Source organism: Crocodylus porosus, unplaced genomic scaffold, assembly GCF_001723895.1.
Source record: "Crocodylus porosus isolate Cpor-Errol unplaced genomic scaffold, CroPor_comp1, whole genome shotgun sequence".
Taxonomy (NCBI): Eukaryota; Metazoa; Chordata; order Crocodylia; family Crocodylidae; genus Crocodylus; species Crocodylus porosus.
This window is the reverse complement of record NW_017728931.1, coordinates 8,828,674-8,845,519: the sequence shown is the minus strand read 5'-3', so window position 1 is coordinate 8,845,519 and position 16,846 is coordinate 8,828,674. Positions and strand designations below refer to the sequence as shown.

At 46.6% G+C, this 16,846-nt stretch overlaps 1 protein-coding gene across 1 annotated transcript; it reads right to left on the bottom strand.

The window, feature by feature from the left end:
* Positions 1-670: 670 nt before the first annotated feature.
* On the bottom strand, positions 671-5,506 carry LOC109316246 (homeobox protein NANOG-like). The gene is made up of 4 exons (XM_019544158.1): positions 5,228-5,506; positions 4,235-4,503; positions 3,475-3,564; positions 671-2,698 (listed from the first exon to the last, which is right to left on the bottom strand). The coding sequence occupies exons 1-4, from the start codon at positions 5,382-5,384 to the stop codon at positions 2,276-2,278; spliced, it is 939 nt and encodes a 312-aa protein (XP_019399703.1). The 5' UTR covers positions 5,385-5,506; the 3' UTR covers positions 671-2,275.
* Positions 5,507-16,846: the final 11,340 nt, after the last annotated feature.

Here is a 16,846-nt window from a genome sequence, read left to right as displayed (position 1 = left end):
TTTAAAATGCTGGTATCCTATGATTCTGTGGGCCTGACTCATGCTTTGCAACTACTGCCAGCTGACATGATTGAATGAGTTTGTTCTTTGCCTCCTTCTGTAAAAGGGATTAGTCAGTGTAGAATGCTTCTCATGTTTCTGGATGAAGGGAGTGAAGTTATCACATTAAGGAGGGGTAGGGGGAGACATTAAAACGCAAACTTAGTTTATTTTACTTTCAAAATGTAAAAAGCACCAGTTTTATAAAAAACATTATGTGAAAATACACACACATGCTCACACACACAGTAAGGGTCAGAGGTCACTGCAAATTGGTTTTTCCCCCCTGCCTCATACCCAGCTGTTTCAAGCTGCTTGCATTTAGAATTTCAATGCAACAGAAAATCCTCTGGCAAACACTGCATGTGTCACAGTGATTAAAACAAATGCATTAACAAGTAAAAAGACTTCTCCACTGGCCACCAATAATAATAGTAAACATTATTAATAGTAGAAAAATTGGTAGTGTGTAAATTTGATTTTCTTCAGTTGATGCTAAGTATTTGCAGCAGGCTTGGGACCACTCAGTCCATTTCACAAGCAACAGACTGGGCTTGGCATTAGATTTGCTAGTGACTGGCTAGTTTTAGAGTTTTTTTTTTTTTTTTTTTTTTTTTAAAAAAAAAAAACAAACACATTAACATTTATAAACAAAACCCAACAACTAAAACGTTTTTAAAAGAAGCCCACCCACTTTTCCCCTACAGAACCAACACTGACACCAGAAGAAACTCAAGTGTCTGCCCTTGATGCAAGACGAAAACCCAGTTAGGATGTGGGGGGAAAGATCTCCCCCTAGGGAACTGATAAAAGCCCCCCTTTATCAAGTTACTCAAGACCAGGGTCAGAGAAGCGACTGTAAGAAGCCATGATGCACTGGCTCTGTAGGCAGTGGGCTAGTAAGGCCTAATGGAATTTACCCTTTCATTTCTAGTTTATTTGTGACCTAAACATCAGGTTTGAAACAACTAAGGTGTTTTACCTGGTTGCCATGCTCCACCACAGAGGTGGCTGCATTTCAGCGGTGTTGCATTGTGATTTGTGAAGTGCTAGAGATCCTTCATGCCTAGATAATGAGTTACCTAGAAGAGAACTAGACAGGTACTTGAGGACATCTGCTGCTCTCACCATGATGGGTATGCTGGTGTTAGATCCCTGGCAAGGTATTAAAGCAATCAAAAAAGTGTTGGGTTAGCAGAATAAGAAAGAACAATTAGAGAACTGAAGAGCCAGTTGGCTAGACAGGAAGTCTCCAAAAGGCACAACCTTAAAAACCAACAGGCACAAGACAGAACCATTTTGCAAACACTAAGTGTATTGATGACGATATTGATCTGGCAGGCCAGTCTCCTTTTCTTTTTCTTTCTCCACTCTGTCCTTATATACAGCATGAATGTAATTTAGATTTAGATTACTACTCAACCTGTGGGCCAGATGCTTAGCTGAAAATAGATCTACAGTACATAACCTGACTTGCAGCATCTGAGGATTGGGCTCATAATGAATTTTGTAAACCCTTGTCAGCATGAGACACCCAGGTCCTAAAATGAGAGAAAGGGATTAGAGTCATTTTAGCTGGGAATGCAGTGGGACCATCCTATCTAGCCCTCAGAAAAGGCATACACATGTCCTCTGATAAGGCACATCATGCAACTGGCACAGGAGTTGGTAGAGGAAATACCAGGATTGAAAGGAAGAAAGAGACGAGAGGGAAGTTTGAGTTTAAAAGCTTAGCAAAAGTTTCCCCACCTACACAGCAAATGCTCTGCTGCTGGCTGGGAGTCTTCTCCAGGGAAGTTTTATTGCAGGGATCTGTAGACCAAGGACTCACTAGAGCTCTGGAGAGGACCTATAGGAGTAGATCCTCCTGTACAGGACAAAGACGTCAGGAGAGGACTTAATGGCATAACTGGCCTGTTCCACCCACCTACTCCAATCTCCAGCACACGCACGCACACAGATGGTTTTCTCAAACTCAACAATCCATTCCTGGAGCCAGCCAGGGCCAACATGATGAAAGGCAGCTTCCAAGCCACATAGCACATATACTCCAGGACATAACCAGACAGGCAACTCTTACAGATAAGGAGGAAGAGAAGGCCGGATCCTGCAAAGTACAGAGCACCTCTGCTGTAGCTAGGGGTCCTAGGCACCTGGCAGGATCAGGACCCTGAGAGACTATAAAAAGAAGGAGAAAGCAGACACAAATGGGAGCAGAAAAGGAACCAGAAAGGGCCTAGGAATTGTAATTGCTTTGGGTGCCCTGAGGGTGCCAGACCGGCTGGTATGGCTGCCGCACACCAGAGCCCGGGAAGGACACTGGAGTGCCAGGGGCATTCTGGAAACTGTAGCTTTCTTCTAACTCCACACTGGCATAATCCACATTTGTGGGGAAGCCATGATAGAAGTTCACTTTCTGCGGGCTGAGGAAGCCCACAGCTTGCTGGGTGTTGCAGGGACTTGCAGCTTTCCCAAAGAACGTCCCCTCATCCTCAATGGCCATGAATGTGTACAGGCTCTGGCTGCTGCTGTAGGCCGGGCTGCTATTATAGGCCTGATGCACATTGGCCACAGTCTGGATGTTCCTGTTGGCACTGACAGAGCAGCCTTGGTAGTAACCGGAGCCGACATCCAGGTATCCAGCTTGATAGAACCCATTCTGAGAAAGAGAGATCATGGATGAAAACAGGACCCTGGGGCACTCACTACACATGCAATACAAGGTCTCTGGAGAGGGACAAGATTTTCTTTACAGACCAAGATGTAACAGGGTCCTAGCCCACAGATCAGGGGTTTTCCAAAACCTTAGACTCCAGACATCCCTTGAGTATTGCCACCTCATAGCTTTCCACCTGTTTCGACTATGGAAACTAGAGCAATTATGTTGCAGACAACTCAGAAAGGCCACAACAGGTCAGATCTTAGACACTCTGGATTCCAATTTAAAAATATCTGGGTTTGTCTTGCAAGAATCACGTGTAGTTTGCACTTAATACTACGTGGCACCCTTGATAGGATCTTACAGAAGGCACCCTGGTTGAGAGCCACTGCTCTGCATACTGCCATGACACTATTAATCTAGAGGTACATGTTTCCAAATCCCCTCACAGACCTGCTGTACCATGAGTTGGATTGGACCCATATGCCAGTCCATTATAGTCTGGAAAACAAACTAGCTTAAATTGTTAAGAAATGGAAGGGGTTTTTTTTGTTTTTTTTAATCTTAGTCCACACTACAGACTTATATGGTGCCATAGGGGATAAAGTAAATTTAATACTGCAAAAAAGTATGGAGTAACTACTGGGTGGGAAGCTCATAAGTATCCCGTATTAGCTAAAAGATATAAAACACACACAACTATCCAACTGATATTATCAAGGCCCCTCTGATAACTACCCATAGTGAAGACAGTGGAATCCCACCAGGCTTCATACCTGAGGGAGGCATGTGCCTTTCTCAATCCATTGACTTTCCTTCTGGTATCGCTTATACTTCATCCGCTGGTTTTGAAACCATGTCTTCACCTAGAGAGGACGGGGGACAGGAAACAAAGTAGGACATCCATCTTTAGGCTTTAAGCACACATGGCACTTTCACCTACTACCGAAATGCAGATTCACCCCTTTGCCCCCCACTCAGCCGTTTGACAGGCTGGTTCAGACTAAGGTAGAGGGAAGAACATCCGTCAATGAAAAAAAAAAAAAAAAAAACACACCACAAACCAAACAAGCCACCCACATTTCTTCCTGTATCACAGACCCCAGTATTACAACAGCCAGTTCAACAAGACAGAGTGGAGAGTGCTTCCTACTGTTTTACAGGCTACTCTCCCTTTCCTCCATGCTGAGGCTGGCTCCAACTCAAGGAACAGGGCACACTAGAAAATGCTTCCTGCCATTCTTCCTTGCTCACTCCCAAGTTACTCCTGAACACCCATGCAAAGTAGGTGGCTGGTGCAAAAGCAAGTGCAAACCATACAGCATGGCATCTTTCTCCCTCTGCATGTGTGTGCAAGTTACAACAGGAGAGCAAGAGACTCACTGGACCTTGGGGTTTGCCCCAGAGGCCTCCCTGTTCCCAAACTGACCATGCAGCTCAGCCCCTTCAGCTCAAGCAGGCAGACCACTTCAAATCGTAGGTGCAGCTCAGCCCCTTCAAGGCAGACACACTAGGGATAAGACCCTTCGTGTTCACCTGCTTGTAGGTGAGCCCCAGGGCCGAGCCCAGCTCCCGGATCTGGTAGGGGCTGAGGTATTTCTGGCTCTGGAAGCGCTGATGGAGGATCTGCAGCTGCTCTGGGGAAAAGGCTGTCCGCATCTTGGCTTTCTTCACTCCTCCCTCACCTCCTGCCCCACTCCTCTGGGGGTTAAGGTTTGGGGAGAGGGGCTCTGCATTGGGGCTGGTGGCAGAGTCCGGGGTGTATTGAATGAACATCCCAGAGCTGGAGGAAGCTGGAGAGAGATCTAGGGAGGGAAAGCAAAACAGGTATGAGGACAGTGTGCTGCAGAGACAGTGTAACCCTTCATTATACCCTACCTGGCCTCAGAGGTCTACATGTTTGCATTAAGTTAACTTTGCTCAGTTTGACATGACCTAAGGGAAGCAGTGGTAAGGGAGCCAAGTCACAGGCAGCAACTGTTCTAGAGGAAGGCTGCCTTGGGTAGATTGTGATCAGACTTGAACATGGACCCAACTGCAACAAACAATATCACTTTCTTGGCTGTCTCAGACAGACATGTACTACCCAAGCTGGCCTCTCCTTCCTCCAGCTGAGGTTTACAGGGCTCCTCACAGCATCCTTTGTTGAGGTCCCCTCGGCCAATTGAATGAAAAAGCCAACATCTACTAAAGCTCAGTCTTCAAACTTGGGGGAGGTCTCCCCAACAGGCCAGCAAGAGCTTCCAAGGAGCAGATATCGGGACTGGAACAGGCCTGCAAGCCCCCAGCAGCCTCCAGGCAGGCAGGAGTTGCAAGCCAAGCCCCCCCAAAGCCCTTCCATGCAGTCACCCCTCTCCTGCAGCCGAGGCCAGAGGCGGTGGGAAGGGAAGGAGCGACCCCCGGGGCCAGCAGCTCGGGCCCCGCCGACCAGGGGCAGCGCTTCCCCTCCGGCAGGAGCGCCAGGGGCAGCTCTGCGCTGCAGGCCGGCGCGGCGCGGGGCGCGAGAGGTCCCCCCGTCCTGGCGCCTACCTGGGTGCTGGGGGGTCTTGTCCCCCGGGAACGGGGCCGGGGCCGGGGCCGCAGCGTCCTGCTCGCTGGGCTGGGGCTGGGCGGCCGGCTCGGCCGGGCAGTCCCAGTAGTAGCCCCCGTAGCGCGGGGCCGCCGGCACGGCCAGGTGCGTGCTCATGGCTCCCCCGGGCGCGGGCCGGGCCGCGCTTTATGCCCCGGGCTGCGGTGGTCAAGGCCATTGTCATGCTAAGGGCGCTTGATTGCAGGGGAAGGGCGCCGGGCGGGACAGGGGAGGGGGCAGATTGCACCGGGGAAGGTGCAAATCACGCCCCCAGCCCCAGGTGTGCGGCTGCAGCGGTGCCCACAGCTGGTTCACAGGGCACGGCTCAGCCCTGGAGGCTGCCCAGAAGAGCGGGTGGGCGCCTGGCTGGGGTGGCTTAGGGGTAGGGTTGCCAACCCAGGGGACTGCGGAGAGGCACCCGGGACATAAATGACCGGGCGTTTGTTCAAGGAAAAAAATGCACTTGATCTGAGCCCGCAAGAGGTGATGCTGAATCTGATGCATGCAGTAGTGCGATGAGTTTTTAAAAGGCGATAGTAAGGTGCCTTTGCCTGCCTGGCGTGATGTCTGCGTGCTGTAATTAATGTCATTGCGGCGTGTGAGCAAATCTGAAATGCAGTAATCTCATGAGTTTTTAAAACAGAATAGCAACGTACCCTTGCCTGCCTGGCATGAACTCTTCGTGCCGTAATTAAGGCCATTGTGGTGCGTGAGGAAATCTCCAGGAACAGACCAAACAGCTGGCACCCCTGCTTAGGAGCAGCACCTGTGCAGGGCATCAGGCTCGGAGGGCCCCTCTCTGTGGGAGGGAGGTACCTGGAGGGCATGTGGGGGGATCCCCTGCCTGTCACCCAAATGAGCAGCCCCTGGGCAAGCCATGGGTGTGAGTGGAAAGTGATGCAGACGCTAGGATGAAGTTACAGTGCCGCAGCTCTGTGCCAAAACACGTCCTGAGGCTCTTGCCTCACACAGGAGGGAAGTCAGAGGAAATGTCCTAGGGAGGTTATTTTCCCTAGAGCAGTGGTTCTTCGTCTTGCTTAGACTTGAGACAGCCAGCTTTTCGTTTTCTGGCTTCTTTTGACTATAGAAAGAAAACCAAGCCATTTTTCTGCTGCAGAGAACTCAGAAAGCCCACAGGGATGGATCTGTATTTGAAATCCTCTGGGTTTATCATGTGAACCATGTTTGTAAACCTAACAGTGCTAACACAGTGGCACGCCCCAGGCCCCTTGAAAGGATTTCAGGACACCTCAAGGTGGAGAATCATTGTCCTAGGGAAACTCATGCAAACATCTATCTTTCTTTAGCAATAGATTATAGGTGTGGCTTGACTCACTGACAAACCCCTGCTCAACTCAATGGCAGAATCAGGCCTGACTTGTTTATCTTCTCCTATCGGGCTCTGGGCACAAGCAAATGGCCTAGTGGGTTTGGGAAACCTGTGGCGTATGTCCTCTAATGGTGTAGACACTGCCCTCCTGAATGCAAAGAACTAGCTCAGACCTATGGATTACTTGTCAGCCTGAAGAAAGTGTGCATGCAAACTTAAACTGTAGATTTAAAAACAGAATTTTTTTCAGCGTAATAATTGCAAATGTTTGGCACAAATATTGGCAGACTTTTTCTCTCAGGATTACATAAGTATATGTATTGAGGGAAGACAGAGCCAAAACAAAGCAAATTCCCTAAATTATACTGTTTTAGGAAACTATTTTCAGTTTCCCCGGCAGGATGATACAAAGGCAGCACTTGCTTGTCTGTCTGAGTGGATATAGTTTAATCGTACATTTTCTGTTGATTTTTCTCTCTTTTCCAGCTTTTTCTGCCCAACTCTCCCTTTTTTCTGCATGTATCCATTTTCCTCTCTTTTTACCCCTTTGTCTAATTTTTGCTTTCTTTTTAAGAGATATGCTTGTTTTTTACTACTACTCCCTGCTCCTCCCCCACCAATTAAAATCAGCTTTATAAAGATGCAGGAGAATGTTGATTGTCCAGAATAAGTTGTATTATCATTCTGGATAACCATTTTTTGGATCATCAAACAACACAGTATGAAGTGCTGAAAACTATACTTTGTGTATTGTACTGTACAGTAAATATTAGGATCAAAGGAAAGCAGAGCTGGAAGAGACCTCAGAAGGCCACCTAGTGCAGCCTCTTGCTTGGGGCAGGATCATCCCTAACTAAATAATCCCAGGCAAGTGTCTGTTTAACCTACTTCTGAAAGTTTCCAAGCATGGAGAATCCACAACTTCTTTAGGTAGCCTGTTCCAATACCTGACCACCCTCATAGTCAGAAAGTTTCTTCTAATCGCCAGCCTAAGTTTCCCCTGCTGCAGCTTGAGGCCACTGCTCCTAGTCCTGTCCCCTACAGCCACAGTGAAAAGCCCATCTCCATCCTCTCTATAATCACCCTTCAGGTATTTGAAGACTGTTATCAAATCCCCTTTGGTCTTCACTCCTCCAGACTAAATAACCCTAGTTCGTTCAGCCTTTCCTCACAAGTCTTGCCTCTCAACCCCCTCATCATTTTGGTTGTCCTATGCTGGACTCTTTCCAAACTCTCCTCATCCTTCTTGAAGTGAGGGGCCCCAAACTGGACACAGTACTCCAGATGAGGCCTCACAAGTGCTGAAGAGAGCAGAAGAGTCACTTGCCTTAATTTGCAAGTGGCACTCCTGTTAATACAATCCAGTAAGCTTTTTTGGCAACAAAAGCACACTGTTGATTCATATTCAGTTTATGGTCCACCATAACACGCAGGTCCTCTCTGCAGTAGTACTGCAGAGAAGGACCTGGGGGATGACTGGCTAGGAAGTACCTAGCCAGTCTTCCCCCAGTCTGTATTTGTGCATGCGGTTATCCTGTCTCAAGTGCAGGACTTTTCAGTTGTCCTTGCTGAATCTCATCTGGTTGGTTGTGGTCATTTTTCTAGGACATCTAGGTTATTCTGGATCCTAGTGCTGCTCTCTGGAGTGTCCACAGTTCCACACAACTTGGTGCCATCTGCAAATTTGCTAAGTGTACATTTGATCTTATCATCCAAATCATTAATGAAGATGTTGAACAATATTGAACCTGGGACAGATCTCTGAGGAACCCCACCTGAGAATACTCGGTGAGTACAATCATCCAATCAGTTATGTATCTATCTTACAGTTTATATTTCCATAGCTTGTTGATGAGGATATTGTGAGAGAATGTGTCAAAAGCCTTGCTAAAGTCGTTATACCACATCCACCACTCTCCCCCAATGACTGAGCCTGTCACATTATTGTAGAAGGAAATCAGCTTGGTCAGGCATGACTTGCTGTTGGTGAGTCCATGCTGACTGTTCCCAGTCACCTTGTTCTCATCTAGATGCTTCATGATGGATTCCTTTAGGACCTATTCCATGATCTTTCCAGGTATAGAGATCAGGTTGATTCAGGAGCAGGCAAGTATTTTGGGCGGAGGGCCACTTGCTGAGTTTTGGCAAGCCATCGAGGGCCAAATCACAGGCAGTCAGGGGCAGATTAATATTAATTTTCTAAATTTTTTAGGGGCCCCGTGGGCCAGATAGAATGGCCTGGCGGGCCACATTCGGCCCATGGGCTGGATTTTGCCCACCCCTGGGTTGGTTGGTTTGTATTTCCCTGGATCCTCCTCCTTCCCTTTAAAGATGGGCTCTATATTTGCCCTTTTCCAGTCACTCAAGACCTTGCCCAACCTCCACAAATTCTCAAAAAGGGTAGCCAATGGCTCCAAAATTGTCTCATCCAATTCCCTTAGGTACCCTTAGGTGCATCCCACCTGTCCCTGCCAACTTGAAAGCCTCTAACTTCTCTAAATAATCCGTAACCTGGTCTGCCGCTATTCTAGGCTGTTCACTCCTTCCCCATCTATGCTGCCAACTGCACTTGTTAGCTGGTAGCTGTCTCTATTGTGAAAATAGAAGTAAAAAAGCAATTAAATACTCCAGTCTTCTCTGCGTGATCTGTGACTAGACTGCCTTGCACATTCTGTAAGGGACCTATGACATTTCTGGTCTTTCTCTTACTTTTGACATACCTATAAAATCCCTTTTTATTGTCTTCTACGTCTCTTACCAGCTGCATCTCAAATTGTGCTTTGGCCTTCTTAGTTTTCTCCCTGCATGTTCACAGTACTCTTATACTCTTGCCTAATACTATGATCAGATTTCCACTTTTTATAGGATGTCTTTTTTAGTTGAAATTTATTGAAGGGATTGCTCTCTAGCCAACCTGGGCTCCTATTGCTCTTTCCATTCTTCTGCCTCATTGGAATAACTTACTCCTGAGCCCTTAAAAGGGCTTCCTTAAAGTATAGCCAGTTCTTCTGGACTCCTTTTCCCCTCAGACTTCCCACCCAAGGCATCCTTCCTACCAGGCCCCTGACTTTGCTATATTTTGCTTTTCTGAAGTCCAGTCTCCTTATTCTAGTGCTCTCCTTCCTTCTTCCCCTTCGGATCTTGAACAACCATTTCATGATCACTGTCACTCAAGTTACCTTCTACCTTCACAGTCTCAACCAACCCTGTTTGTGAGCAGTAAATCAAGAAGAGCTCTCCACCCTGTATCTGAAGCTTGGCCTCTCTGCCATCTGAATCAGAAAAGTTATCCCTAACATACGCCAAAAACTTGCTGGACTGCTTGTGCACTGCTATTTCCCTCCCAGCAGATAGCCTGATAATTAAAGTCCCCCATGAGAACCAAGTCCTGCAGTTTGAAAGCTTTTGATACTTGCTTAAAGAGAGCCTCATTCACCACCACCTCTTGGTTTGATGCCCTGTAGCAGATGCCCACCATGACATCCCCCCTGCTGCTCCCCCCTCTGACCTTCACCCAGAGGCTTTCAAAAGATCTATCTTCCACTTGGTGCTGCACCTCTGAACTTGTGTACATCATCTTTATATATAGGGCAACGCCTCCTGTTCCTGCTGCCTGTCTTTCTTGACCAAGCTATACCCATCTATGACTGTACTCCAGTCACATGAACTATCCCACCACATCTCCATAAGCCCAATTACATCATAATTCTTTGATTGTATTAGGACCTCCAATTCTTTCTGTTTATTCCCCATGCTTCTCGCATCAGTGTATAAACATTTCAAGTATCTAACTTATTGCCCTATCCTATCCCTAAGGACATTGCTAAAGTTTCCATTACTGCTTCCCTTTACTAAGTTTTTATCCAGGTCTCCAGGCTCTTAACATACTTCTGGGCTTTTGTCTCCATTTCCCACCCCATGAATCTAGTTTAAAGCCCTCCTCACTTGGCTAGCAAGCCAGTATAAAAAAAATACTCTTCCCTCTTTTTGTCAGGTGGAGCCCATCCCTTCCCTGCTGTTCATCTTCTTGAAATGTTACCTAATGGTCACAGTAGCCAAAGTCCTGCTGGCAACACTGTCTACATAGCTATAAGTTGATCTCTAGGTTGTATCTGCCTCTTGTTGGGTCTTTACCTTTGACTGGAAGGATTGATGAGAATATCACCTGGACCCTCCACCCTTACCCCTTTCACCCTTGCCTCCAGAGCCATGTGGTTATTTTGATATATGCAAAGTCACACCTAGCAGTATCATTAGAGTCCACATGGAACAGCAAACAACAAGAAATAAATGTATGGTACTGTATAATATTTTTAAATATCAAAGCACTACTAGTAATTAAACAATGCACAGTTGCTTTGCCAACAAACAAAAGCCAATGCAGGCTGATGGTTTTGTGAATACAAAACACCTTTTGATTAATTGACTTTCCTGATCATTGACTTTGCTTTAATTGGATCATTGATCCCTTATCAATGTATATCCAAATGCCTTTAAAGAAGACACAAAGTTCTAAGAATTTCTGAATTGATAGAGTAGTTTCAACACCTAAAGCCAAGGGAAAGGGGAAAAAATGAAATTGGTATTAGGGTTCAATTTCCTGAAAAAAATAAATACATGAAACATATCAACTGGGGAAATGTTTCCTCTCTGGCAGTCAGTGCATGCTAATATCTACTGGCATGGTGAGGGAGGAACTATGGAGCAATTTCCTGCAGGACTTCTTGGGAGAAAACTTGCAAGACTAATCTGACATTATACATTCAAAAACCCCACACCCAAGGAAAATCTGCAGGAAAAATAAAAACCGCTGCAGGCCTGACATCAGTGCTGTGGACTTCAGCTGGCCCAGAATCAGACACAGTCGCTTCTGATGTCATGTTCCCTCCCGCAGCACATATTTTATGCCCTCCCCAGCTACCTCCCAAACAAATCATTTCAAGGAGAGTATAAGCCCAAGCTGGTACTAGGTATCCCCACCACCCTAGAAATGGAAGAAGACAACAAAAAAGGGAGCCCCCTTTTAGTCCCAGACATAAACAACCCCCACCAAGATGCTGGGGTAAGCCCTTTGTGGAGCTGAGCCAGCCTGGAACAGCAGCTCATTCAAGTACTAAGGCAGGCAACTGGGCGGGGAGGGGTTTGAATCTACTAATACAGGGCTCTGGTGGAGAATGGTTTCCAGGAAAGGGTGTTAAATACATCAGATATGTTGCCAGGGTTAAGGGAGGCAGAATGTTAACAAGCTTTAAGAAACCCTGTGCTGGTGTTCTTGGTGCCAAGGGTCCTCATCTGGTCCACGTTGATGATCTTGATCTCTTAATTGAGAATGTGTTTGTAAATTGGATTGCTAAAGTTAAAACAGGACCCAGAAGAACAGAGATCTTGGAATCTAGGGGACACCTTGGCAGGCAAAAGACATGGAGCACAGGAGTTGTTCTCCACAGTCCTTCCAGATGAGTCCCCATGAGGGATTCTTTGCATTCCTGATCTAAATAAATTTATTTGGGGAGCATTGATCTTAGTCTCATTAAAGTCACAGTTCCCTTGAACTTCAAGGGTTTTTAATAATAAACAGGCAACCTAATTATCATCAGTAATCTTTTATCATCACATATTTTCCACACGAATGGAGCAGTCCTTGTTATCCTGATGTGCTACAGTTTGAAAACACAACAGCAGGATAAGATAAAAAGGTACACATTATCTCCAATGTACAGCTATGTCAATGGTCTACTCTGGTAAAGAATAAGACTCTAGCTGTTTCAACCCCACTAAGGATGTATTGTCAAAATGTTAGCCTGTGAAACTTGAAAGAGTTGTATCAGTAAAAGAAACAACACCAATAATTGGCAAAAGGCTTTATGCCCAAACAGCCTCATGTATTTGGGTCTGGATTGTTACTTTCACAGGCACATATGGCTCTTTAGAGTGCCATCAGGCAAAATGCTTATGCTGATACAGCTGCATGGCTTGCCAGCAGCAGAAATTCACTGCTGTCCCTGTGCCTTGTCACTGCCTCAGATACCCAGCTGCTCTGTTACACTTCTGGCACAGAACACCTCCCATGTGTTTTTGTCAAGCAGATTTGACAAGCTGATAATTCGGGTTGCTTCCGGCTGTGATATGGCATAAGGAAGAAGGCAGCTTCTTCAGTACATACAGCCCTGACCATTTAGAGCCCTATAGGTTAAAACTAGCACCTTGATTTGCACCCCGGAAGCTACTGCAAGCCAACACAGACACTGCAACACTGGAGTTATATATACCTGGCAACCCCCAGTAGTTGGGCTGCCATGTTCTGCACCAGCTACAAGTCATGCTGCAAGTCATGATAGCCACGATGATGGACATATTATATGTGCATTAGATTTAAAAGAAATAATATTTCTTGTTACATATCAATTAAACTATAAAGTTTAAAATGCAATTTGAAAAAGCATGTTCAGTGTAAACATTTAGGGGAAACCAAGATAGCTCTGCTAATGTCAATGGGACTGTCCCTGGGTCAGAAGCATGCCCCAAATAGGCTCAATCCAAAGTAATTTAACATGAGAGACAAATGTCTCCTTGACTTCCGTGCAGCAGGATGAAGCTGTCGAGTGTGGGGCAGGTTCTGATCCAACAACCCCACACACAGGCGTTTCTAGCTGAAGTCAATGGGATCACTTCATGTTGAGGCTCCGGGACCCAGAATTGCAGCAGTCTGGTATATAACACAAGTAAGTGAAAGTACATCATGAGCCACATCCTACACAGCAAAAAGCCTTGTCCCACCTTGTTGGCTTCAGCAACAAGGGGAATAGAACTGAAAGCCACAGCCTGCTCTTGGAGGGCTGTTAGCAGTGATTGCATCTGGATTCTGGTGGGCCTGGGATGCAGAAGCTCCCTCCCACCCCAGCCCTTGAAGCCTGTTGCAGCCAATCTGCCCCTCCCACCCCCAATATCTTTGATATCTGCTAATTTAGCATGCTTAGGACAATCAGTGTTGGAGACCCTCATATATGGCCAGAAATGGGCTCAGCTTCAAAATTTCATATCTGGAACTGGACCTTCACCTGATCATTCCCACTAGATCTATAACCCATTAGAAAAAGACTTATCTACATTACCACTGGACCCAAGTCAGGGGCCTGTCCACATTGCAAAGATACCCCAGCCACGGTGAGGAGCTGTGCAGCAGAGATCCAAGGACCTTAAGTGTCCAAAGTTGTATTTAGTTCAGTGAGGAGTCTATTTTTGGAAGGCCTGACCTATCTGAACACAACAGTGTGGTATATTGTGTGAGTGGGTTCCAGGTTCATCATAACTGTGCAGCAGGGTAGACCAGGATAGACCACAATGAATGTTGGGTTAGTCTAGAATTTACACAGGAGGAGCTAGAGAGGTAGCCATGTTAGTCTGAAGTCAAGCAGAAGCCAGGGCAGCGTGGCACCTTAGTGACTACCTCATTCAGGAATGCATAAGCTTTTGTAGGCAACCACCTACTTGTTAACCATGCCAGCAAACTCAAGTGCTCACAGTTGCCAATGAACGTAATAAGATTTTCCAAAAGAGACAATCTTTTATGGATGCAGAGGTCCTAATGAAACCATAACTTTTTAATCATGGTATATCAGGGCCTATGGCTCAGTGGTAGGAGGGACAGGAGCAAAGGGTGAGTCATGTGTTCAGTGTATGAGGTGGTGCCACCTTGCAGTAGATCTTCTGTAACACAAAGGACCTGAACAGGGCTCAGCACTGGAGTCCATGTAAAACAATCTTTCATTTTCCTCCTATATGTCTAAGACATAGATGTCAACCATACAGCCTGTGGCCCATGCAGCCATTTTCATGGGGCTCCTGGCAGGCCAAGGAATTATGGGGGGGGGGGGACATCCGTGCCACTGAATCCAGGGCTATGCAGTCTAGTTGGATGTGTCCATTGGTGGCAAGAGGGTCAAGTTAGAACTGTGCCAACCCAGTCCCGCTTACCTGGAACCAGTTGGCAGCAGCCGCTTGCTACACTGGCTACATCACTAGTCCCACTGCTGCCACTGATGCAGCTATTGGCCGCACTGCCACCATATCCAATCCCGCTGGGGGCATGGGGTCAGTTTGATGCCACTGGTCCAAGACAATAATCTGTTTTCACATGACTGCAGTCTGGGTAGTTACAGCTGTGAATGCAAAATGATTTCACAGTTTCACTTGGCATGTATGCGTGCAGGGCTTTGCTCTAGCAGAGAGAGGAATAATTTATTGGGTTTTATGTTGAGTCTTGCCAAGGTAGGAAAGAACTTCCCAACTTGCCAAATCTGCATGAGGTAAAGAAATGCTAAAACTTGGATGTACAGGGGTTAGAGCCAGCTCTAACCAATCCAGCTGCCCTTGCCTTTGGAATAGGACTTTGACCTAAACAAGGAGTGCGTGACTAGGAAAGTATGCAAGGAGTTTAAGGCAGTGATCCACTGTTTCTGTGGGAAAAAAACACTTACCAGAAGAAGCATAAAATCATATACAATAAATATACCTGCAAAGACAAGTTGTGCGTTTCATAGGCCATAAATTGTCAAACAATAAAAGTCATACTCTCTTACCAATTGATTTCTAAGGAAAACACCTTAGCCCTGCCCTGCAGCTATCCCAGCCCTGGGCTTCTCCCACAGCTCTGCTACTGCCTCTTCCTGGTGCCTTGCAGACTTTTTCCCTCCTCCAACCTTCTTATCTCAGTCTGGGGCTCTCCACCCCTAGCTTTACTAATACAACTCCATGCTAACTCAGTCCTCCCCCACCTATTTTAGCTCTTGACTCTCTCAAGCCCCCCTTTCCCTACCTGGTCCAGGGCCTGGCTACAGGAGCCTGAGTCTGAAACTGTGCAGCCATACGTGTGGCTGGAAGGCAGTCAAGAAAGAACAACACAAATTAGCCACTCATTCATATTAAAATCCCATTTTCCCCTCTCTTCACTCCTCAGGGAGCAGGTCAGAGAAAGGACAAAGTTCTTCCTCCCATTAACATCTCAGTCTCCTGATCACCTGAGAAGTGCAGGATGATTGTGGCCCTTTGTTAGCAGTGGGGATGCAGACTCAGGCAAGGAGTCAGGGGCATGAAACCCAGCCCTTCCTGGGCAGGCCTGAAAAGCAAAGTGGGAAAAAGATGTGGGCTTGGGGGTTAATAAATGGACTACAAGATCAAGGGGTTGGGGGGTGGTTTCTTCTTGCCATCCTTCCTGACACCCTGACCCTACTCCCACCCACACAAGTGGTTTGATTGTACATGTGAGGTGCGATCAGCTGGGCTATGGAACAGTCTCCCCCCAGGAATGCTTAGAATCAGCATTGCTTGGACCTAGGCTGGGACAGCATATAAGAAAGGAGTCTTGTACTGGCTGTAGGCAAGAAGCATGCTATGATGTGATCTCTCTCTGTCAGTCTACACTGAGGATTTCCTGAAATTCTGCCCCTTCTCCCGATCCCTTCTCCTCTCTCCAACCTGGAATCACTGTGGACAGCAACACTGGGTGTGTTTATGCAGACCAATAGTGCAACTACTGGATCTGTGAGACTTTCTCTACTTAGGGTTGGATGGTGCATAGCCAGAAAATTGATCAAGCTCTTTCTTAGCTACAGCTCCTACCACTTGCAGCACCTGTGGGGAATCGTGGGTCCTCCCTTCCTCATGTAGAAAGACCCCACAGGTGCTCCAGCTCTCACCCAGGACATAATCCTTAACCTGTATTACTGCCATGAAGTGGGGTTGCCTCATATACCCTAGGCATGCTGCACTGAGGACCCTTACACAGGGTCCTGATTAAATACATGGCACTAAACTACAGTGTTTTTACCAGGTGCTTAGAATTAAAGACAAGTAGGGCTAGAAAGGCCCTCAGGAGGTCATCTAGTTCAGCATTTCTCATCCTGTGGGTTGCAACCCAAAAGTGGGTCACAAGAATATACAAAAGGGTTGCAAACAATCACGGAAAAATGTAGAAAAATATGCATGTCACTTGGCAGCAGTGTAGGGTCGCATGTTGATATTGCTGTTAATGTTTTCCTCTTGATATTAATTTCTGTCTTTAACTATAAGACTGGCGAGCTTTAATTTGTAGTGTGTAATAAGTATTTGGGGGCCAAAATGCTTGTGTGTTTCCTACTTAAACTGGGTCGGGACTTGCCATCCATCTTCACAAATGGGACCTGGTACAAAAAAGGTTGAGAACCACTGATAGTCAGGATCACCCCTATCTAAACTGTCCTAGACAAGTGTT

What these genes read in the sequence shown, in the direction of transcription:
- LOC109316246 (XM_019544158.1), bottom strand. Translation starts at nt 5,384, where the DNA reads ATGAGCACGCACCTGGCCGTGCCGGCGGCCCCGCGCTACGGGGGCTAC. An exon ending in CAAGACCCCCCAGCACCCAG is followed by an intron (nt 4,504 to 5,227) that starts GTAGGCGCCAGG and finishes TTCCCTCCCTAG; the next exon opens with ATCTCTCTCCAGCTTCCTCC. An exon ending in TGGGGCTCACCTACAAGCAG is followed by an intron (nt 3,565 to 4,234) that starts GTGAACACGAAG and finishes CGTCCTCTCTAG; the next exon opens with GTGAAGACATGGTTTCAAAA.